This window comes from Nomascus leucogenys, chromosome 14 (genome assembly GCF_006542625.1).
Source record: "Nomascus leucogenys isolate Asia chromosome 14, Asia_NLE_v1, whole genome shotgun sequence".
Lineage (NCBI taxonomy): Eukaryota > Metazoa > Chordata > Mammalia > Primates > Hylobatidae > Nomascus > Nomascus leucogenys.
In genome coordinates, this window is record NC_044394.1 from 57,915,556 (window position 1) to 57,941,340 (window position 25,785).

At 38.0% G+C, this 25,785-nt stretch overlaps 1 protein-coding gene across 1 annotated transcript in view; it reads left to right on the forward strand.

Moving 5' to 3' along the window:
• ALMS1 (ALMS1 centrosome and basal body associated protein) overlaps nucleotides 1–25,785 on the forward strand; it is a 215,658-nt gene that overhangs the window by 99,679 nt on the left and 90,194 nt on the right. The window contains exon 11 of the mRNA XM_003268797.2: nucleotides 23,016–23,257. Within this exon, the coding sequence (XP_003268845.2) occupies nucleotides 23,016–23,257 (242 nt within the window). The remainder of the gene's footprint in view (nucleotides 1–23,015; nucleotides 23,258–25,785) is intronic.

Genomic DNA, 25,785 nt, shown 5'->3' on the forward strand with positions numbered 1-25,785 from the left:
TGATCGGATTATTAGATTTTTTTCCTGTGGAATTTTTTGAGCTCTTTATATATTCTGGTTATTAATCCCTTGTGAGATGGGTAGTTTGCAGATACTCTCTCCCATTCTGTAGGTTGTCTCTTCACTTTATTGATTGTACCCTTTGCTGTAAAGAAGCTTTTTAATTTTATGTGATCCCATTTGTCCATTTTTGCTTTGGTTGCCTGTGCTTGTGGGGTATTGCTCAAGAAATTTTTGCCCAGACCAATATCCTAAAGATTTTCCCGGATGTGTTTCTGTAGTAGTTTCATGGTTTGAGGTCTTAGGTTTAAGTTTTTAATCCATTTTGATTTGATTTTTGTATATGGCAAAAGATAGAGGTCTAGCTTCATTCTTCTGCATGTAAATATCCAGTTTTCATTTATTTCTGCTGTTTTATAGTTTTTGTCAGGGAATTCTGATATCTCTTTTAACCTAGCCTTGGTGTCTGTTCCCATGTGATTTAGTTTTGATATTTGTCTCTTCAAAATCTCATATTGAAATTTGATCCCCAGTATTAGAGGTGGGACCTAAAGAGAGATGTTTGGGTTATGGGGGCAGATCCCTCATGAATGGCTCAGTGACCTCCCTGTGGTAAGGAGTGAGTTCTGGCTCGTAGTTCACCCAAGAGCTGGTTGTTTAAAAAAGAATGACTCCTCTCCTCCCCACCTTCCACTTCTTTTCTCTTCCCGTGTGATGTGGGCTCTCCCCTTCCACTTCTGCTGTGATTGGAAGCTTCCTGAGTTCCTCACCAGAAGCAAATGCTGGTCCCATGCTTCTTGCCCAGCCTGCAGAACTGTAAGCCAAATAAACCTTTTTACTTGGTAAATTACCCAGCCTCAAGTATTTCTTAATAGCAGTGCAGACAGACTAAGACATCATTTGAGCTGAGATTTTTCTGGTTCTAAATATGATGAATAATTTTGGATTGTATTTCATAATGACGTGTTATGAAATGACAAGTCTTGTTTAAATGCTATAGAGAATGTTGATGTTTTTGTTTTAGCAGACAATGACCCAACTAGTTTCAGGTTAAAAATTCCAGCCAGCCTTCTGTAGGTTGTTGTTCCAAGTCCATTCAGTTTTCAGAGATTTTGCAGTGCTGTTCACATCTGTCCTCCATGTGTATGCCTAGTCGCCCTTTTCTAGGTACTTTTATCCCTTTTCTATGTACTTTCTGTGACTACCTTGTGTCAGGGCCAAGTGGCACAGGACAGAAGGAGAAAAAACCAAACAGGTGTGGTCACTCTTGAGACCACATTTCCTTTGGTGTAAGTTGAAGGTTTCCCTTCCTCAGAAATTTAGGCTCCTGCCAGCCTGTTACTGCTTGTACCATTGCCACCATGAGATTACTGGGATGCTATGACTAATATACAGAGATAAGGAAAAAGGGGATTCCACACTCTAGAGTATTGGGAGACCCTTCTTTCATTCCTGAAGCCTGAACTAGAAGGCTTTGCTGTGAAGTCTTTCTGTCTATGCTAATACCCACTTTAAGGTTTCAGGCTATATTGAGTTCAGGCCAAGGAATGACAGAGGAAACAAAAATGATGGCAAATTCATTGCCATTTTGATGATATTTCAAATATTGTGTTCTTCAATCTGCCTGCTTCTGTTATTTTCCAGAGTCTTCCAATAGCTACTCCATGTAGTCTATCTAGGTTTTATAGCTCATCTCATCTAGGATTAGGTATGCTAACCTGGAACTAGAACCACTTGTACTGTTTTTTGTTCCCATTAACTGCATATGTGAGTTTCAGTTGTTCCACATCCTTGCCAACACTGGGTATTAACAGTTATTTTTAATTTCACTCATTCTAAATGTGAGTATGAAACAGTATGGTATTGTAATTTTAATTTGTATTTCCATGATGACTAATGATGCTGAGCATCTTTTCTGTGTCTCTTGCCCATTTGCATGATTTTATTTATGAAGTATCTGTTCACTTTTGTCCATTGGATTATTTGTCTCAGTATTACAGGAATTTTTATAATATATTCCAGATACAAATCCTCTGTGTATTGTGGATATTTTCTCATAGTCTGTGGTGTGATTTTCATTTTCTTAATGGTGTCTTTGGGGAACAGAAAGCTTTAATTTTGATGAAATCTACTTTGGTAATTTTTTTTTAATGATTAGTACTTTTTTGTGTCCTAATTAAGAAAATGTTGCTTAGTCAAGTGTTGTAAAAGTTTTCTCCTGTATTTTCATGTAGAAATGTTATGGTCTTAACTTTGTGATCAAGTCTGTGATCTATTTCCAAATTTTCATTTGTGATGTAAGTTACGCAGTTGAGGATCATTTTCTTCCCTAGGAATATTCTAGCACCACTTTTCAAAAAATGATTATTTCCTTATTGAATTTAGCTGGAACCTTGGTCAAAATTAGTTGGCATTATATGTGTAAGTTTTAGAGTTTCTACTCTGTGTCTTTGTTCTTTTTATTTATCTTTACACCAGTACCACAATGTCTTGATTACTGTAGCTTTATAGTAGTCTTGAAGTCAGGTTATGTCCTCCAACCTTGTTTTTGTTTTCAAAATTATTTTTGCTATTTCAAGTCCTTTGCATTTTCATACAAATTTTAGAATAAGCATACTGGGATTTTTTTTGGGATTGTATGGAATCTGTAGATCAATTTTGTAGACTGACATTTGAATTTCCAGTCTTCCTATGCATAAACATGGTGAGGTTTTTCTTCCCCACTTATTTAAGTCATCTTTAATGTCTCCCAGTAACATATTGTAATTTTCATTGTGTAGATTTTATACATCTTCTACTAAATATATTCCTAAGTAGTTAATATACTGTGGTATATGGCATTTTAAAATTTAAGTTTTCTCATTGTTCGTTGCTTATGTGTAGAAATACTGTTGTCATGCCAATTTGTAGGTCCCAACAAGTTAATTTTAATTTTAATTTATTATTATTTGGGTCAGAGCTTTCATGCCTACTGTGGGGTGTTTAGGGCAATGAGTGCTGTAGAGAATTTATACAAGGCAAAGATTCCAGTGGTTGAAATATATCTATTTGTTCTCTGTTTTATGTTCAGTAACTCCTCTAAGATTTCAAGAGTTTCTTGTTTAAATTTACTGGGATCCTCAGGTATAAAGTCTATTCTTCATACATAATCATTTCACCCGGGAACAGAGCAGTTTTACTCCTTCCTTTGCAGTTCTCATGCCTTTTCTTTCTTTTTCTTGCCTAATGCACTGGATGGAACATTGAATATGATACCAAAACAAGTAGTAAAAGCAGACATCTTGCCCTGTTCCCTATTCTTGGAGGGTAGGGGAGTAGAGTTAGTGTTTCGTCATTAAGTTTAATATTACCTGTAGATTTTTAATGGGTGCCTTCTATCAGGTTGAGGGTGTTTTCTAAGTGAGTTTTATCATGAATGGGTATTTAATTTTTCAAATGTTTTTCCTGCTCTATGGATATGATCATACATGTTTTCTCCTTTTTTCTACTGATGTAGTGAATTACATTGGTCCAGTTGATCAACTGTATTGTTGAAATTGTCATCTTTACTGAATTTTTATCTGCTTGTTTAATCAGCATTTGAAAACAGCATACATCTCCAGTTATGTTTGTTATTTTCTGTTTCTCCTTTAGATCTTCTTTGGAGTATTTTGTGGGGAGGGGAACAATTACAAAGTTATAGAAAAGGTAAATATGGCACAAGGAACTTCTCTTTCTCCTTAGTTATTTGGGAATAGTTGTTGACCTGCTGCACAATCACTTTCATGTAATATATTCTCATTTCCTATAAAAGGACATTCTCCTATATGACCACAATAAAGCCATGAGAATTAGGAAATTCATACTAGTGCATTACAGACATTATTTAGATTTCTCCAGTTCTCCCAGTAATGTCTTTTATAACAAAAGGAAGCAGTTCAGACTCATATGTTGCATTTAGTTATCATGTATCTTCCATTTCTTTTAGTCTGGAACAATTCTTTAGTCTCTTCTTAACTTTCATGATGCTGACACTTCTGAAGATTACAATCCAGTTATCTTGTGGAATGTCCCTCAATTTGTTTTCTCTGATGTTTCCTCATGATTACATTCAGGTTAGTTACCTTAAGTAGGAAAATCAAAGAAGTAACATTGAATTCTACTCATTGCATCCTATGAAGTGTCATGCAATTTTAATTTGTCCTGTTGTTGGCAGTTATCACTTTAATACTCAATAAGGTTATGACTGTTAGGTACCTTTATCACTTTAAAACTCAATAAGGTTGTGGCTGTCAGGTACCTGTTCATCCCACAGTAGGCATGAAAGCTCTTAGGCACCTTAATACCCCAAACAAGCTACTCTTTTCTCTTTTGTAATTAAGTGTTTTATGGAAAGGTACATTTAAATTATGTAAACATCTTATTCATCAGCAAGCTTACTTGTTTATTTATATCTGTACAGAATCTTTCTTATTTTATTCAGTGAGTTATGATCAATTGCTACCTTTTTTCTTTTTAACTTGTTATTTGAAAATACATATAGACTTACAAGAAAAATATGTGACTCACAAGAGGTTACAAAAATAGCCAAGGGAGGTCCCCACTCGGCTTCCCCTTTGGTAATGTCTTACATAACTATAATGCATTATCAAAACCAGTAAATTGATATTGGCACAATACAGTCAACTGTACTACAGACGCTAATTAGATTTCACAGGTTTGCACTCAGTTATTCTAATGCATATATGTATAATTCTGTAAAATTTAATCACATGCATAGCTTCATGTAACCACCATCACAATCAAGATACAGAAGTGCTCTGTCATTGTGAAGGAATTCCCTTGTGCCTTCCCTTTTCTAGTCACACCCTGTTCCCTCAAGCCAGCCTTCTTTAACCCCCGAAAGCTAGTGATCTGTTTTTCTACTGTATAATTTTGTCATTTTGAGAAGTTATATAGATGGAATCCAACGTGTTATATAGATGGAATATAACATGTAAACTTTGAGATGTGTTCTTCTTACTCAGCATACTGACCTGGAGATCCATTCAACTTGTGTGTATCAGTAGTTAATTTCTTTGTATTGGTCAGTATTCCATTATATGGAATTTATACATTATGTTTATCCATTCACCTGTTGAAGGACATTGTTTCCAATGCTTATTACTAATAAAGCTGTTATGAGCATTCATGTACATTTTTTTTTTTATACTTTAAGTTTTGGAATACATGTGAACGTGCAGGTTTGTTACATAGGTATATATGTGCCATGGTGGTTTGCTGCACCAATCAACTCGTCATCTACGTTAGGTATTTCTCCTAATGTTATCTCTCCCCTTGCCTCTCACCCCCCAACAGGCCCCAGTGTGTGATGTTCCCCTCCCTGTACCCATATATTCTCAACTCTCACTTATGAGTGAGAACATGCAGTGTTTGGTTTTCTATTCCTGTGTTAGTTTGCTGAGAATGATGGTTTCCAGCTTCATCCATGTCCCTTCAAAGCACATGAACTCATTCTTTTTTATGGCTGCATAGTATTCTATGGTATATATGTGCCACATTTTCTTTATCCAGTCTAATATTGATGGGGATTTGGGTTGGTTCCAAGTCTTTGCTATTGTGAATAATGCTGCAGTAAACATATGTGTGCATGTGTCTTTATAGCAGAATGATTTATAATCCTTGGGATATATACCCAGTAATGGGATTGCTGGGTCAAATGGTATTTCTAGTTCTAGATCCTTGAGGAATCGCCACACTGTCTTCCACAATGGTTGAACTAATTTACACTCCCACCAACAGTGTAAAAGCATTCCTGTTTCTCCACATCCTCTCCAGCATCTGTTGTTTCCCGACTTTTTGATGATTGCCATTCTAACTGGCGTGAGATGGTATCTCATTGTGGTTTTGATTTGCATTTCTCTAATGACCAGTGATGATGAACTTTTTTTCATGTTTGTTGGCTGCATAAATGTCTTCTTTTGAGAAGTGTCTGTTTATATCCTTCGCCCACTTTTTGATGGGGTTGTTTGTTTTTTTCTTGTAAATTTGTTTGAGTTCCTTGTTTTCATTCTTAAGTAAATTAAGTTTCCTTGATTTTTGTTCTTTTGCATTTGCTGAGGAGTGTTTTACTTCCAATTATGTGGATCTCAGCCCTTTTTCAGATGGATAGACTGCAAAATTTTCTACCATTCTGTAGGTTGCCTGTTTACTCTAATGATAGTTTCTTTTGCTGTGCAGAAGCTCTTTAGTTTAATTAGATCTCATTTGTCAAGTTTGGCTTTTGTTGCCATTGCTTTTGGTGTTTTAGTCATGAAGTCTTTGCCCATGCCTATGTCCTGAATGGTATTGCCTAGGTTTTTTTGTAGGGTTTTTATGGTTTTAGGTCTTACGTTTAGTCTTTAATCCATCTTGAGTTAATTTTTGTATAAGGTGTAAGGAAGGGATCCAGTTTCACTTTTCTGCATATGGCTAGTCAGTTTTTCTAACACCATTTATTAAGTAGGGAATCCTTTCCCCATTGCTTTTGTCAGGTTTGTCAAAGATCAGATGGTTGTAGATGTGTGGTGTTATTTTTGAAGCCCCTGCTCTGTTCCATTGGTCTATGTATCTGTTTTGGTACCAGTACCATGCTGTTTTGGTTCCTGTAGCCTTGTAGTATAGTTTGAAGTCAGGTAGCATGATGTCTCCAGCTTTGTTCTTTTTGTTTAGGATTGTCATGGCTATACAGGCTCTTTTTTGGTTCCATATGAAATTTAAAGTAGTTTTTTCTAATTCTGTGAAGAGAGTCAATGGTAGCTTGATGAGGATAGCATTGAATCTATAAATTACTTTGGACAGTATGGCCATTTCACAATATTGATTCTTCCTATCCATGAGCATGGAATGTTTTTCCATTTGTTTGTGTCTTCTCTTATTTCCTTGAGCAGTGGTTTGTAGTTCTTGAAGACGTCTTTCACATCCATTGAATGTTGTATTCCTAGGTATTTTATTCTCTTTGTAGCAATTGTGAATGGGAGTTTGCTCATGATTTGGCTCTCTATTATTGGTGTATAGGAATGCTTGTGATTTTTGCACATTGATTTTGTATCCTGAGACTGCTGAAGTGGCCTATCAGCTTAAGAAGTTTTTGGGCTGAGATGATGGGGTTTTCTAAATATAGAATCGTGTCATCTGCAAGCAGAGATTTGCTTCCTCTCTACCTATTTGAATACCCTTTATTTCTTTCTCTTGCCCAATTGCCCTGGCCAGAACTTCCAATACTATGTTGAATAGGAGTGTCGAGAGAGGCCATCCTTGTGTTGTGTCGGTTTTCAAAGGGAATGCTACTAGCTTTTGCCCATTCAGTATGATATTGGCTGTGGGTTTGTCACAAATAGCTCTTATTTTTTTGAGATATGTTTCATCAATACCTAGTTTATTGAGTGTTTTTAGCATGAAGGGGTGTTGAATTTTATCGAAGGCCTTTTCTGCATCTATTGAGATAATAGTGGTTTTTTGTCATTGGTTCTGTTTATGTGATGGATTACATTTATTGATTTGCGTGTGTTGAACCAGTCTTACATCCCAGGGATGAAGCCAACTTGATCTTGGTGGATAAGCTTTTGAATGTGCTGCTGGATTAGGTTTGCCAGTATTTTATTGAGAATTTTTGCATCGATGTTTATCAGGTATATTGGCCTGAAATTTTCTTTTTTGTTGTGTCCCTGCCAGGTTTTGGTATCAGGATGATGCTGGCCTCATAAAATGAGTTAGGGAGGAGTCCCTCTTTTTCTGTTGTTTGGAATAGTTTCAGAAGGAATGGTATCAGCTCCTCTTTGTACCTCTGGTAGAATTTGGCTGTGAATCCATCTGGTCCTGGGCTTTTCTTGGTTGTTAGGCTATTATTGCCTCAATTTCAGAACTTGTCATTGGACTATTCAGGGATTTGACTTCTTCCTGGTTTAGTCTTGGGAGGGTGTATGTGTCCAGGAATTTATCCATTTCTTTTAGATTTTCTAGTTTATTTGCATAGAGGTGTTTGTAGTATTCTCTAATGGTAGTTTGTATTTCTGTGGGATCAGTGGTGATCTCCCCTTTATCATTTTTTATTGTGTTTATTTGATTCTTCTCTCTTTTCTTCTTTATTAGTCTGGCTAGCGGTCTATCTATTTTGTTAATCTTTTCAAAAAACCAGCTCCTGGATTCATTGATTTTTTTGGAAGGGTTTTTTGTGTCTCTATCTCCTTTAGTTCTGCTCTGATCTTAGTTATTTCTTGTCTTCTGCTAGCTTTTGAATTTGTTTGCTCTTGCTTCTCTAGTTCTTTTAATTGTGATGTTAGGGTGTCGATTTTAGATCTTTCCTGCTTTCTCCTGTGGGCATTTAGTGCTATGAATTTCCCTCTACACACTGCTTTAAATGTGTCCCAGAGATTCTGGTATGTTGTGCCTTTGTTCTCATTGGTTTCATAGAACTTACTTATTGCTGCCTTTATTTTGTTATTTACCCAGTAGTCATTCAGGAGCAGGTTATTTAGTTTCCATGTAGTTGTGCGGTTTTGAGTTTTCTTTTCTTTCCTTTCATTTCCTTTTCTTTCGTTTCCTTTCCTTTCCTTTCCTTTCCTTTCCTTTCCTTTCCTTTCCTTTCCTTTCCTTTCCTTTCCTTTCCCCTTTCCTTTCTCCTTTCCTTTCTCCTTTCCTTTCTCCTTTCCTTTTTTTTTTTCCGAGTCTCGCTCTGTCACCCAGGCTGGAGTGCAGTGGCGCAATCTCAGCTCACTGCAAGCTCTGCCTCCTGGGTTCACGCCATTCTCCTGCCTCAGTCTCCCAAGCATCTGGGACTACAGGCACCTGCCACCATGCCCAGCTAATTTCTTTTTGTATTTTTAGTAGAGATGGGGTTTCACCGTGGTCTCGATCTCCTGACCTCGTGATCCGCCCGCCTTGGCCTCCCAAAATGCTGGGATTACAGGTGTGAGCCACTGCGTCCGGCTGAGTGAGTTTCTTAATCCTGAGTTCTAATTTGATTGCACTGTGGTCTGAAAGACTATTTGTTATGATTTTCATTCTTCTGCATTTGCTGAGGAGTGTTTTACTTCCAATTATGTGGTCAATTTTAGAATAAGTGCTGTGTAACACTGAGGAGGATGTATATTCTGTTGATTTGGGGTGTAGAGTTCTGTAGATGTCTGTTAGGTCTGCTTGGTCCAGAGCTGAGTTCAAGTCCTGAATATCCTTGTTAATTTTCTGTCTCGTTGATTTGTCTAATATTGACAATGGGGCGTTAAAGTCTCCTACTATTACCATGTGGGAATCTAAGTCTCTTTGTAGGTCTCTAAGAACTTGCTTTATGAATCTGGGTGCTCTTGTATTGGGTGCATATATATTTAGGATAGTTAGCTCTTCTTGTTGCATTGATCCCTTTACCATTATGTAATGCTCTTCTTTGTCTTTTTTGATCTTTGTTGGTTTAAAGTCTGTTTTATCAGAGACTAGGATTTCAACTCCTGTTTTTTTTTTGTTGTTGTTTTTTGTTGTTGTTGTTGTTGTTTTGCTTTCCATTTGCTTGGTAAATCTTCCTCCATCCCTTTATTTTGAGCCTATGTGTGTCTTTGCACATGAGATGGGTCTCCTGAATACAGCACACCAATGGGTCTTGACTCTTTATCCAGTTTGCCAGTCTGTGCATTTTAATTGGGGCATTTAGCTCATTTACATTTAAGGTTACTGTTGTTAGGTGTGAATTTGATCCTGTCATTATGATGCTAGCTAGTTATTTTGCCCATTAGTTGATGTAGTTTCTTCATAGTGTTGATGGTCTTTACATTTTATTATTATTATTATTATTATTTTTGCAGTGGCTGGTACTGGTTTTTCCTTGCCATATTTAGTGCTTCCTTCAGGAGCTCTTGTAAGGCAGACCTGGTGGTGACAAAATCCCTCAGCATTTGCGTGTCTGTAAAGAATTTTATTTCTCCTTCACTTATGATGCTTAGTTTGGCTAGATATGAAATTCTGGGTTGAAAATTCTTTTCTTTAAAAATGTTGAATGTTGGCCCCCACTCTCTTCTGGCTTGTAGGGTTTCTGCTGAGAGATCTGCTGTTAGTCTGATGGGCTTCCCTTTATGGGTAACCTGACCTTTGTCTCTGGCTGCCCTTAATATTTTTTCCTTCATTTCAACCTTGGTGAATCTGACTTTTATGTGTTTTGGGGTTGCTCTTCTTTTTTTTTTTTTGAGACGGAGTCTCGCCCTGTCACCCAGGCTGGAGTTCAGTGGCACGATCTCAGCTCACTGCAAGCTCCGCCTCCCGGGTTCACGCCATTCTCCTGCCCCAGCCTCTCCGAGTAGCTGGGACTACAGGCGCCCGCCACCACGCCTGGCTAATTTTTTGTATTTTTAGTAGAGACGGGGTTTCACCGTGGTCTCGATCTCCTGACCTCGTGATCCGCCCGCCTCAGCCTCCCAAAGTGGGGGTTGCTCTTCTTGAGGAGTATCTTTGTGGTGTTCTCTGTATTTCTTGAATTTGAATGTTGGCCTGTCTTGCTAGGTTGGGGAAGTGCTCCTGGATAATATCCTGCAGAGTGTTTTCCAGCTTGGTTCCATTCTCCCTGTCACTTTCAGGTACACCAATCAAACGTAGGTTTGGTCTTGTCACATAGTCCCATATTTCTTGTCTTCACACTTTATTTCATTAAGTTGATCTTCAGTCTCTGATATCCTTTCTTCCACTTGGTCGATTCAGCTATTGATACTTGTGTATGCTTCTCGAATTTCTTGTGCTGTGTTTTTCAGCTCCATCAGGTCATTTATGTTCATCTCTACACTGGTTATTCTAATTAGCAATTCCTCTAACCTTTTATCAAGGTTCTTAGCTTCCTTGCATTGGGTTAGAACATGCTCCTTTAGCTTGGAGAAGTTTGTCATTACCCACCTTCTGAAGCCTACTTCTGTCAATTCGTCAAACTCATTCTCCATCCAGTTTTGTTGCTGGTGAGAGTTGTGATCCTTTGGAGGAGAAGAGGCATTCTGGTTTTTGGAATTTTCAGCCTTTTTGCACCGGCTTTTCCTCATCTTTGTGGATTTATCTACCTTTGGTCTTTGCTGTTGGTGAACTTCAGATGGAGTTTTTGCGTGGTCATTCTTTTTGTTGATGTTAATGCTTTTGCTTTCTGTTTGTTAGTTTTCCTTCTAACAGTCAGGCCTCTCTGCTGCAGGTCTGCTGGAGTTTACTGGGGGTCCACCGCAGACCCTGTTTGCCTGGGTATCACCAATGAAGGCTGCAGAACAGCAAAGTTTACTGCCTTCTCCTACCTCTGGAAGTTTCGTCCCAGAGGGGCACCCGCCAGATGCCAGCCAGGGCTCTCCTGTGTGAGGTGTCCGTTGACCCCTGCTGGGAGGTGTCTCCCCACCAGGAGGCACAGGGGTCAGGGACCCACTTGTGGAGGCAGTCTGTCCCTTAGCAGAGCTCGAGGGCTGTCCTGGGAGGTCTGCTGCTCTATTCAGAGCTGGCAGGCAGGAACGTTTAAGTCTGCTGAAGCTGCGCCCACAGCTGCCCCTTCCCCCAGGTGCTCTGTCCCAGGGAGATGGGAGTTTTATCTATAAGCCCCTGACTGGGGCTGCTGCCTTTCTTTCAGAGATGCCCTGCCCAGAGAGGAGGAATCTAGAGAGGCAGTCTGGGCTTCGCCCAGTCAGAAATTCCCAGCGGCTTTGTTTACACTGGGAGGGGAAAACCACCTACTCAAGCCTCAGTAATGGTGGACGCCCTTCTCACAAAGCTTGAGTATCCCAGGTCGACTTCAGGCTGCTGCGCTGGCAGTCAGAATTTCAGACCAGTGGATCTTAGCTTGCTGGACTCCTTGGGGGTGGGATCCACTGAGCTAGACCACTTGCCTCCCTGGCTTCAGCCCCCTTTCCAGAGGAGTGAAGGGTTCTGTCTTGCTGGCATTCCAGGCGCCATTGGAGTATGAAAAGAAAACTCCTGCAACTATCTCGGTGTCTGCCCAAATGGCCACTCAGTTTTGTGCTTGAAACCCAGGGCCCTGGTGGCATAGGCACCCAAGGGAATCTCCTGGTCTGTGGGTTTCGAAGACTGTGGGAAAAGCCTAGTGTCTGGGCTGGAACAGTCCTCATGGCTTCCCTTGGCTAGGGGAGGGAGTTCCCCAACCCGTTGTGCTTCCCAAGTGAGGCGACACCCCACCCTGCTGCTGCTCACCCTCTGTGGGCTGCAGCCACTGTCTAACCAGTCTCAATGAGATGAACTGGGTACCTTAGTTGGAAATGCAGAAATCACCTGCCTTCTGCGTTGGTCTTGCTGGGAGCTGCGGACTGGAGCTGTTCTATTTGGCCATCTTGCCCGGGAATCTCTCATGTACTTGTTATTACATGACCATAAATTTTTTATTTCTCTATGACAGTGGGTCTCAACTAGGAGTGATTTTACCTCTCAGGGAACATGGGAAATGTCTGAAGACATTTTTGATTGTAATGACTAGGAAAGAAATGCTACTGGTGTCTAGTAAATAAAAGACAGAGGTGCTGTGGAATATCCTAGAATGCACAAGACAGTCCTCCACAACAAAGAATTGTTTCAAAATGTCAGTGCTAAGGTTGAGAAACTGCACTAGGATTAATACCTAGGAGTGTGATTATTGGGTTGTATGTAAGTATATGTTTAATTTTATAGGAAACGGCCAGAGTGTTTTCCAGAGTGGTTATAACATTTTGCATTTCCAATAACAATGTATGAGAAATGAAGTTCCTCCACATCCTCATCAGCATTTACACTGTCAGTATTTTTTATTTTTTTATTTTTTTGAGATGGAATCTCACTCTGTCATCCAGGCTGGAGTGCAGTAGCATGATCTCAGCTCAGTAGCGTGATCTCGGTTCACTGTGACCTCTGCCTCCTGGGTTCAAGCGATTCTCCTGCCTCAGCTTCCCAAGTAGCTGGGACTATAGGTGTGTACTACCACGCCTGGCTAATTTTTATATTTTTAGTAGAGATGGGGTTTCACCATATTGGTCAGGCTGGTCTTGAACTCCTGACCTTGTGATCTGCCCACCTTGGCCTCCCAAAGTGCTGGGATTACAGGCGTGAGGTACCACGCCTGTCCACTGTCAGATTTTTTTTTTTAATTTAGCCTTCCTGATTGGTATATAGGGGTTATCTCATTATTGCCTTAATTTGCATTTCTCTACTACTGACAATGAACATTTTTAATATGCCCATTTACTATCTATATGTTTTCTATTAAAATTGTTTTGCTCATTTTCTAATTGCATTTTTTTTACTGTTGAATTTAGAGAATCTTTATATATTCTGGATACCAATTCTTTATTAGATTTCAGACTTGCAAATTTTTACATTGTACAAAACCAAGTTTTCTTATTCTATTTATTGTTACTATTGTAATTTGTTTTGATGCTCAAAATACAGATTTGGTGGCCAGTGGCAGCCCCTTCAAGCTGGCTCTATATCCTTTTCATACGTCCCTGTCATCTTTTGATCATGTCTTTGCTTTCTGGCACAAGATATTTCAGACTCATCTTATACTTTTCCTTCTCCAGCTCTGGAATCAACCACTTCTCCAAGAAGCCTGTTCTTCCAGTGGAATGTGCTATTTAGAGGTTAGGATTTAAACACTAGGCATATGTGTTGCTCTCAGCCCTACACTTATTTACATTAATATTTATTTTTCTATCTGTATATATTAAAAACCATATGTTCTTCTAATTTTTATTTTACTTTTTTCTTTGTTTTCATAACTTTCATATCTAATAGTGAGTAACCTCACTTCCAGTATGCTTTATATAACGAATTCTCTCATCTCTTGCCACTCTCTCCCCAGCAAGGATGACCGTAACTCTCCACTTGGATTCAAACACTTTATTCAATCTGTCTCCTTGGGTGGATGCTCTTTTCACCCTGCTTGGGCTTTGGCACTCCATGCTAGACCACTCCTCAACATGTATACCACCCCTCCCTACTTGGTATCTGACTTCCCCGTGTCAGAATGCTCATCACCCTCAACATATGGACACTGTCCCCACCCCACTTAGGTTCTGACCCACTCCACTTAGGTTCTGACTCCCCATGCTGAAGTACCCCCTCACATGGATTTCTTCCTCATACTACATAGGCTCATGACACCTCACATTGGTCTCCCTCTACTTGGATGCCCTCATCTTGTTTAGGATTTGACTCAAGATGCCAGGCTACATCATTTAGACAGCCTCCTCACTCAGGTTCTGACGTTCAAGGTCAGACTGACTCTTGTCACCTTGCTTGAGTAGTGACTCACCACACTGCCCTTACCCTGTATGACACCCTTCTCATCCTGCAGGAAATCTGACTTCCCGACCTAGGCTATCTCTCTGTGTAGGTATTTTCCTTCTCTACTGCAGCTCTGCCACTCCATGTAAGGCCACCCCAGTGTGGAGACCCCCACCTCATTCTGCTTGGGCTCTAACTCCTCATGTCTGGTGGGCCTCCCTCTTCATGGAAGCCCTCCATATCCTGATTTGGTGCTTTTATTGCACACTAGGCCACACCTCTGCAGAGATTGTCTTCTTGCCCTGCTTGAATTCTAATACTCTGTGCTAGGACAGTTCTTTACATGGGCACCTCCCTTACCCTAATGAGATTCTGATACCTTGCTCTGGCCCATTGTCACTCCATTTGCTACAGATTCCCGCCTTGTTGTGCCTACCTAGTGGTTTTAAGATTGTATTGTTTGGGATGAGAAAGATAAAAGAAAGGGAGAATAGAAGCACAGGAGAGGGGAAAGAGAATAGGAAACTTATTTTTTATTACTTTATGATTAATATATCTTTTCTGTCCTTTTTCTTTCAACCTATCTGTGACCTCACAGTAAAGTGCCTCACTTGTCAATGTCATGTGGTTGAATGTTACTCATTTTTAATCTTGTCTGTTAATCTTTATCTTATAACTGAGATATTTAGTTCATTTACATTTAATATAATTGTTGAGCTAGTTGATTTTGCTATCCTTTATTATTTTAGATTGATTAATTATTTTTATTCCATGTTATTTTCTCTATTGGCTTTACTTTTTTTTCTTTTTATGGTTATTCTAGAAATTATAATATACTTCCTTGACTTTACAGTTTACCTTAAATTAGTACTTTTTTCACTTTATGAGCAGCAAAGTATCTTATAACAGTTGAACTCTATTTACTCACTCCTCCTATTTGTGCTTTTGTTGTCATATATTTCTGTTCTACATGTTCTAAATCCCATAGGACATTATTATTGTTGCTTTGAACAAACAACATTCTTTTCCATATATATGTATATAGGAAATATAAAGCAACGTAAAATATGTATATATACACAAGGGTGTATGTATGTATATGTACATGTATATATTTACATACACACACACATCCTTTAAGTGTTCTACATTCTTTCTAGCAGTTCTGTACTATGTTGGATCATTTTCTTTCAGTCTAAAAAATTTCCTTTAGTATTTCCTGAAGTCTTCTGGGGATTATCTTAGTTTTTATTTGTTTGGTTTAAAAAAATGTATTTCAGTTGGTTATAGAATTATAGGTTTTTATTTCAGCACTTTAAAGGGCTACTATCTTTGTTGAAAGGCCAAGTGTCATTCTTATTTTTGTACCTTTGATTTTCAGCAGTTTGGCTTTGATGCCCCAAGAGTTTTAGTATTCCTTTCTGTTTACTGAGCTTCTTAACTCAGTAGATTAAGTCTTCTACCTGTTTTGGAAAATTCTTACCCATTAACTCATAAATATTGTTTCTGCACTCTTCCCTCTTCTCCTAGGAGTAGGATTACACATGTATTGGATTATATGACTGTGCCCCGTGAGTCTCTTCTGCTGTCATCTGTTCATTCTTTTTATGTTTGGTAGTTTTCTGTAGACTTTTTGAATTTACAAATTAGTTTTACACAGCGTCTATTTGCTTCTACTACAGTTGAATCCGATTTTAATGTATTTTTTATTCTGAAATACTCATTTTTTTAATAGATTGTAGTCTTCTGTTGAGATTTTCCATATTTTATCTATTTCCCTTTATCTGTTGCTCTCAATATATTAATAACCATTTCGAAGTCTTTTTGTGCTAACTAGTAGCTAAATCCCCTGTAACTCAGTTTTTCTTGTCTATTTTTTCCTCTCAATTTTTGGTCATTTTTTCCTGCTTCATATGTTGCATAATGTTTTGTGTGTTGGATATTGTAAATAAGAGGATAATAGAGATTGAGGATATTTGCACCTAGAGGGACTAGAAAAACAAGAGCAAGCCAACCCCAAAGCTAACAGAAGAAAATAAATAACCAAAATTAGAGCTGAACTGTATGAAATTGAGATGCAAAAATCCATACAAAAGATTAACTAAACCAAAAGTTGATTCTTCCAAAGAATAAACAAGATGACAGACCACTAACTAAATTGTTAAAGAAAAAAGAAGACAAAATAAGTACAATCAGAAATGACAAAGGTGACATTATCACTGACTCCACAGAAACACACACACACACACACACACACACACACACACACAAACTCAGAGACTATTATGAACACCTATTCACACACAAACTAGGAAACCTAGAAGAAATGGATAAATTCCTGGAAATATACAATCTCCCAAGATTGAGCCAGGAAGAAATGGAAATCACGAACAGACCAATAATGAGTTCTAAATTGAGTCAGTAATAAAAAACTTCTTCACGACAAAAGAAACCATCAGCATAGTAAATGAACAACCTACAGAATGGGACAAAATATTTGCAAACTGTGCATCCAACAAAGGTCTAATATCCAGAATCTGTAAGGAGCTTAAGCAGTTCAACAAGCAAAGAACAACCCTATTTAAAAAATGGGCAAAGGACATGAACAGACACTTCTCAAAAGAAGACATACTTGCAGCCAACAAATATATGAAAAAATGTTCCACATCACTAATCATTCAAGAAGTGCAAATTAAAACCAAATGAGATACCATCTCATGTTAGTCAGAATGACTATTAATAAAAAGTAAAAAAAATAACAGATGTTGGTGAGGTTGCAGAACAAAGGGAAGGCTTGTATGCTGTTGGTGGGAAGAAGCCACTGGGGAAAACTGTGGAGATTCCTTAAAGAGCTTAAAACAGAACTACCATTCAACTTAGCAGTCCCATTACTGGGTATATACCCAAAACAAAATAAATCATTCTACCGAAAAAACACATATAATCAATATTCATCATATTATTGCTATTCACAATAGCAAAGACATGGAATACAAACAATAATTTTTGCTTTAAGCCTGACAGATCTTTGGTTTTTCAACAAATATTGTAAGAACTCAGTTCAGGCTTTCAGGTGTTTGAATTCAGCTCTTTAGACTCTTTGCCCTCACAGCTTTAGAATATGGTAAATGTTGTAAGGGGAACACCAGTCATGCATTTGTTGCAGTTACACTTTCTCAAGGGAAATTCATTTCATTAGTACTCTTGCAAATAATTTTACTGTTTTTCTGACTCAGCCCCTTTATTGGGGTTGGCCCTTCTGACTTTTGACTGAGAGTCTAGTGAGTCTTTAATTCCTTACCTTTAAAAGTTCTCTCCCTCAAGCATTAGTTATTAAGCCCCCTGCCTTAAGCAGGTACAACATTTGGCAAATGTTTTAAGGAGGAGAGCTGATGTGTGTTTGTCCCAGGCCTCTCCATCTAGTGGGACTTGCCATGAGTATGAGTGAGATTTCAGTCTATTACTCTGACTCAGCCCCCAGCCTCCCATACCACCCCAACACTCAGGAAATGTCTTGTGGGGGTAATCAGGTGGGTATTCTGCTAGATTCCATCATGTCACACCATCGTGACAGCCTTCATGTTCATCAAAAGCTCGGTGATTTCTCTGTCAGTAGATTATAACTACCTACACCAAGCCCTTGCGTAGAGTCACCAAATATCTCTCTCTTGCATAGTAGTTGGTAATATTTCCTCATTGCTTCTATAGCTCTAAGACTTTTTTTAAAAAAATATGATTTTTATAATTCATTCATTTTGTTTGTTTGTTAAAGTAGGAGTGATAGTATATGGCTACCCACTGCATCATGTCTATCCTACTACATCCTACTTGGAAATGGAAGACCCATTTAGATTACCCTTAACTTCTCTCTATGATATACCAATAGTATTCTATGTAAAGTTTTTTCATCTTTTATTATGCTTTATTAGGTATTTGATATTTTTGGAACTATTTTTATGACATACTTTTTAGATTTTAATTTTATAACTTTTTTATTTTTTTTAATTTTAATATTATTGTATTTTAAGTTTTAGGGTACATGTGCACAATGTGCAGGTTTGTTACATATGTATACATGTGCCATGTTGGTGTGCTGTACCCATTAACTTGTCATTTAGCATTAGGTATATCTCCTAATGCTATCCCTCCCCACCCCCCCCACCCCACAACAGTCCCCAGAGTGTGATGTTCCCCTTCCTGTGTCCATGTGTTCTCATTGTTAAATTCCCACCTATGAGTGAGAACATCCAGTGTTTAGTTTTTTGTCCTTGCGATAGTTTGCTGAGAATGATGGTTTCCAGTTTCATCCATGTCCCTACAAAGGACATGAACTCATCATTTTTTATGGCTGCATAGTATTCCATGGTATATATGTGCCACATTTAATTAATCCAGTCTATCGTTGTTGGACATTTGGGTTGGTTCCAAGTCTTTGCTGTTGTGAATAGTGCCACAATAAACATACGTGTGCACGTGTCTTTATAGCAGCATGATTTATAATCCTTTGGGTATATACCCAGTAATGGGATGGCTGGGTCAAATGGTATTTCTAGTTCTAGATCCCTGAGGAATCGCCACACTGAATTCCACAATGGTTGAATGAGTTTACAGTCCCACCAACAGTGTAAAAGTGTTCCTATTTCTCCACATCCTCTCCAGCACCGGTTGTTTCCTGACTTTTTAATGACTGCCATTCTAACTGGTGTCAGATGGTATCTCATTGTGGTTTTGATTTGCATTTCTCTGATGGCCTGACTTCAAACTATACTACAAGGCTACAGTAACCAAAACAGCATGGTACTGGTACCAAAACAGAGATATAGATCAATGGAACAGAACAGAGCCCTCAGAAATAATGCCGCATATCTACAACCATCTGATCTTTGACAAACCTAACAAAAACAAGCAATGAGGAAAGGATTCCCTATTTAATAAATGGTGCTGGGAAAACTGGCTAGCCATATATAGAAAGCTGAAAGTGAATCCCTTCCTTACACCTTATACAAAAATTAATTTAAGATGAATTAAAGACTTACATGTTAGACCTAAAACCATAAAAACCCTAGAAGAAAACCTAGGCAATACCATTCAGGACATAGGCATGGGCAAGGACTTCATGTCTAAAACACCAAAAGCAATGGCAACAAAAGCCAAAATTGACAAATGGGATCTAACTAAACTAAAGAGCTTCTGTACGTCAAAAGAAACTACCATCAGAGTAAGCAGGCAACCTACAAAATGGGAGAAAATTTTTGCAACCTACTCATCTGACAAAGGGCTAATATCCAGAATCTATGATGAACTCAAACAAATTTACAAGAAAAAAACAAACAACCCCATCAAAAAGTGGGCGAAGGATATGAACAGACACTTCTCAAAAGAAGACATTTATGCAGCCAAAAAACACATGAAAAAATGCTCATCATCACTGGCCATCAGAGAATATAACTTCCATGATAAAGAAAAATCTAATGGACTTTTAAAAATTTGATCTTGTGTCTTGCAACTTTTCTAAAAAATTACTTACATCCTAGTAAGTTACATGTAGATTCTTTTGGATTTTTCTATGTACACAATTATCAAATATGAAAAGTAACTATTATTTCTTCCTATCTTATCCATACCTCTTCTTTTTTCCTGCCTTACTGCTAATACCATTTAACACCTTTACTAAAATATTGAATAGAAGTGGTAAGAGTTGGCATCCTTATTTTGTTCCTAATCTCACAGGCAATATTCTCAACATTCTACTGTAAAACAATGATTGCTTTAGGGTTTTTTGTAGTTTCTCTTTGCTGTGAGTTTTTGTCACGCATAGTTACTGAGTTTTATTAAATGCTGTCTCTGCCTATATTGATATGGTCATGTGTGTTTCTCCTTTATTCTGTTGAGGTGGTCAATCACTTTTTTTTTTTATGTTAACTCACCTTGCATTCCTGGGGTAAACTATCATGGTAGAGATTCAACTACACACAAATGTATGTGTGTGTAAAATGAGAGCAAGCACACAGCATACACACACATGCATTACATTTTGTTGTCTAACATTTTGTTTAGGATTTTTGTATTTATGTTCATAAGAGAAATTGACCTTTTTTTCTTTTCTCATAATTGTCCTTTTCAATTAGTGAATGGTAGGAGTATGGTAGAGACTCAAAAGTTCTACTTTTGTGATGTATTCTAGATATTACTCTAATACAATACAACATTATTCTCTTTTCTTGAAACTTTATTTTCAAGTGATTTTTTGAAAGTTTTATTTATTTATTTATTTTTTTTCTTATAGAGATAAGGTCTTGCTCTGTTACCCAGGCTCTGGAGTGCAGTGGTGCAGTCATAGCTCACTGCTGCCTCGAACTCTTGGTCTCAAGCAATCCTCCTGCCTCAGCCTCCTCAGTTGCTGGGTCTATAGGCGCATGCCACTGTGCCTATTTTTTTTTATGTTTTGTAGAGACCGTCTTGCCACATTGCCCAGGGTGGCCTCTAACTCCTTGGCTCAAGTGATCCTCCTGCCTCAGCCTCCCAAAGAACTGGGATCACAGGTGTGAGCCACTGTGCCAGGCCTTATTTTCAAGTAATTTTAGAGTTACAGAAAAGATACACATATAATAGAGTTCCTTATACCTCTCTCCTAGCTTCTCCTGTTGTTAACATCTTTTTTTTTTTCCTTTTTATTTTTATTTTTATTTTTTTGGAGACAGAGTTTCGCTCTTGTCGCCCGAGTTGGAGTGCAATGGCGCAATCTCAGTTCATTGCAACCCCTGCCCCCTGGGTTCAAGCGATTCTCCTGCCTCAGCCTCCTGAGTAGCTGGGATTACAGGCATGCACCACCACGCCTGGCTAATTTTTGTATTATTAGTAGAGATGGGGTTTCACCATATTGGCCAGGCTGGTCTCGAACTTTTGACCTCAGGTGATCCACCCACCTCGGCCTCCCAAAATACTGGGATTACAGGTGTGAGCTACCGCACCTGACCTATTTTTTATTTTTAAACTTTTAGGTTCAGGGGGTGCATGTTCCAGTTTGTTCTGTAGGTAAACTTGTGTCATGGGGGTTTGTTTACAGATTATGTGGTCACCCAGGTACTAAGCCTGGTACCCAGTAGTTTTTTTTTTTGTTTGTCTCCCCTGTCCCTTCACCCTCAAGTAGGCCCCAGTGTCTGTTGTTCCCCTCTTTGTGTCCATGAGTTCTCATCATTTAGCTCCCACTTATAGATGTGAGGATGCAGTATTTGGTTTTCGTTCCTGCATTAGTTTGCTAAGGATAATGACCTCCAGCTCCATCCATGTTCTGCAAAAGACATGATCTTGTTCTTTTATATGGCTGCATAGTATTCTATGGTGTAAGTGTACCACATTTTCTTTATCCAGTCTGTCATTTATGGGGCATTTAGGTTGATTCATGTCTTTGTTATTGTGAATAGTACTATAATGGACATTTGTGTGCATGTGTCTTTATGGTAGAATGATATATATTTCTTTGGGTATGTACACAGCAATGGATTGCTGAGTCAAATGGTTCTGGTTTTAGCTCTCTGAGGAATTGCCACACTGCTTTCTACAATGGTTGAACTAATTTACACTCCCACAAACAGTGTATGACCACTCCCTTTTCTCTGCAACCTTGACAGCATCTGTTATATTTTGACTTTTTTATAACAGCCATTCTGATTGATGTGAAATGGTATCTCATTGTGGTTTTGATTTGCATTTATGTAATCAGTGATACTGAGCTTTTTTCATATGCGTGGTGGCCGCATATATATCTTCTTTTAAAAAGTGTCTGCCATGTCCTTTGCACACTAAGTTCCTTGTAAATGCTGGATACTAGACCTTTATCAGATGCATAGTTTGCAAATATTTTCTTCCATTCTATAGGTTGTCTGTTTACTCTATTGATAATTTTTCTTTTGCTATGCAGAAGCTCTTATGTTTAATTAGATCCCACTTGTCAGTTTTTGCTTTCGTTGCAATTGCTTTTGGTGTCTTCATCATGAAATTGCCCGTTCCTGTGTCTGGAATGGTATTGTCTAGGTTGCATATGTGGTATCCACATCATCACTGGTGATGTTAACTGATCAGTTGGATAAGGGAGTGCTTGCTAGGTGTCTCCAGGATGGAAATAAGTTACTATTTCTTCCTTCTTATATTCTGTTTTTTGAAATCCAGTCACTCAGTTCAGTGCATACACGAAGGAGGAGGGGAAGATTAAGCTTAACCTTCTTTGATGGGAGGTATTCACATCTGTTATCTGGACTTCTTCTTAAAGCAAAATTTACTGCTTCTTTCCAATTATTTATGTATTCAATTATTTACTTGCTCCACTCTGTTTTAATATTAATTCCCTATGATCTCAAGATATAACTACAACCTTGAAAACTCCTGGTTCTCCCAGAACTCCTTGACAGAATGCTCTGTTTCTTGTTTATCTTTGTTCACTGTGTGTATTTAGCACAGTCCCCTAATTTATAGTGGACATCCAGTAATTTAAAAAAAAAATGTATTTTCAATTCCGCTGAAAAATAGCATTTCCTCAACTAAATTATATAATTTAACATTCTAAATTAAAAGTAGGTTTTAAGATAAAAGTAAACATGTGATAACATTGTATCAAACAAAATAAAGGGTACTGCTGAAATTTTACCTTAATAATGTTTGACATTGATGTGTCCACAATATATTCCTATAGCTACTTAAATATTCCTTGAAACCACTTTTGGAAAGAGATTTCAGTCTCTAATAGACCAAGGATATAACCTGCTGTATTCTTTCTCTTTTTTGGTCAGATTACCAGAGAAGATGAAGACTCCACTTTCTGCCTTCTCTGAAAAATTGTCATCTGATGCAGTCACTCAGATAACAACAGAAAGTCCAGAAAAGACCCTATTTTCATCTGAGATTTTTATTAATGCTGAAGATCGTGGACATGAAATTATAGAGCCTGGTAACCAGAAGCTACGCAAAGCTCCTGTCAAGTTTGCCTCATCATCTTCAGTCCAACAGGTTACTTTTTCTCGTGGCACAGATGGTAAGAGAATGTGATTGCATTTTAGATTGTTAGACCAGCTCTTTTGTGTAGTCATCTTAGAAATTTGTGGTTGTGTCTTTCTAGTCAGAAAACCTAATTTTAATTTAAGAATTAGGGTCCATATGATTATATCTGTCTTTTATTTGCATAGCTGTCAAGAGAATATGATTTATTATATTTTATCTTAATTTCTAGCAGAGTTAACATGTAGAACTCATGCCGTTTGTGGTTAAAACTTATTTTTGTCTCATCATATTTGCGATAAGAATGCAAGTAGTTCATAACAACTTGAAAGTAATTGAGATCTGCTTTTAAAAGGGCAGATAAATTATCTTGTATTATAGTAATGTTATTACTATATAGTGTGTATATAGAGAGAGTATGTATATACTAAATACTATAACAAATAGATGCATAAACATGTGACAGTGCAAACACAATAGCAGTTTATCTCTTACTTATAAAGCAATCGCCAGAGACCCAGGTTGTCTTCTTGCTCTGTTTTCTTTAAAATACGTAACCCAAGGTTATGTTGGATTTACCTTCATGGTCAACTGGAAGGAACAAAAAGCATGGAGGAGCACATATAGGAGATGTTTACAGGTCAGGTCTGGAAGTAACCCAAATCACTTTCCGCTGGCCAGGAATGTGGTTTAGCTGTGTTTTCCAAAATGAAGAAGAAATGGATTTTGGTGAATAGGTAGCAGTCTGTACCATAAGGTGAACATTTAGAGTGTTTTATATGCTATAGTTTCAGTGATATTTTGATAGTACCATATAACATTTAGAATTAGAGCAAATTGTAAATTATTTTCTTTTTTGGGTAAGTAGCAGGAAAATTAACAATTAAGTTTCCATTCTTCCCCAAATGAAGATGGAGACTTTACTTATTTTTAAAATATTTACTATTTTGGACAAATCTATTCAAAGTACATCTTAAGTTTCTCTACTTATACAAAAAACTTGTCCATCTACACATATAGATGGAATATACCTAAATGTAAAGAAAATTGTTTGGTTCAGCATTTAAATTGCATTGAATTTAAGTAAGTGCATTTATATACTAAGATGATAATAATTCTTGAACATTTTTCTTGTGAAATTAAAGCATACCAAAAATATATATATAGTTTAATAAATTATCACAAAGAACACCTTTATGTGTTGGTTACCTGTTGTTACAGTGATACAGTATAACAAACAACCTAAAAAATCTCCATGATTTATAACAGCAGACATTTGTTTTTCTTACTCACAGGCTTATGGGTCAATTGAACTTTGGTTGGGCTGGCTGTAAGCTGCAGAAATGGTTTGGGTCTGTTCCAGATACTTCTTTCTGAGACTCAGGCTAATGGGTCAATAGCTATCCTAGAGTGTGGTGTTCTCATGGTGGTGGCAGAAACACAGGAGAGGAAACAACTATAAAAGCAGCGCGTGGTGGCTCACGCCTGTAATCCCTGCACTTTGGGAGGCTGAGGTGGGCGGATCACGAGGTCAGGAGATCGAGACCATCCTGGCTAACACAATGAAACCCATCTCTACTAAAAACACACACAAAAAAAATAGCCGGGCACTGTGGTGGGCGCCTGTAGTCCCAGCTACTTGGGAGGCTGAGGCAGGAGAATGGCATGAACCTAGGAGGCAGAGCTTGCAGTGAGCCGAGATCATGCCACTGCACTCCAGCCTGGGCGACACAGCGAGACTCTGTTTCCAAAAAAAAAAAAAAAAAAAAGCATATTTTAAACTTCTGTCATCAAATGGATCAATTTATGGAGGCCATGATTTATGGTTCATATAAACTTTTTATCAAAGAATCGATATTATTTGGTTTAGTAATAAGTGTTGTTTTCAACACTGTGGGTCAAAAGTAAAATTTTATGAGGTGTTTTTTGTTTGTTTTTTTTTTTTGTACAAAACATTTTAAGGTACAAAGAATCGTATGTTAACTACATGACTACTTACCCATTAGTCTGAATTAACAAGTTCCTCTACCCCTCTCCAGTGCTTTTTTCCTTTCCCAGAAGCAGCCATTATTTGCTATGTATTCACTTCTTCCCCTAGACAGGCAGTCCAGTGTAACCTTAAGACTACTGCATCCAAACAAAGTTTTGGAGAACTTCAAAAAGTTCTTTATTTGTCTCAGGTCCATCCCCATGTGATAGTCATTTCTGCTCTGGGTCCATTGTAATTTTGTCCAATCGTTGCTGTTAATTTTCTCCAACCCTGTGAACTGCATGGCATATTCAGCCATTGCTATCAAGCTTAATATATACCGATGGAGAAAGAAAATTAATAAATAAGTATTCTAACAATAACTATGGGAACGACCAAATAGAATTGGAGGCTACAGCTTTTTCTTTTCTTTTTGCCTGATAGAGTGGTACAAATATTCGTAAGTTGTCTCAGACTAAGGTTGAGGTCCATTCTTTTTTTTTTTTTTTTTGAGATGGAGTCTCGCTCTGTCTCCAGGTTGGAGTGCAGTGGCATGATCTTGGCTCACTGCAACCTGCACCTTCTGGGTTCAAGGA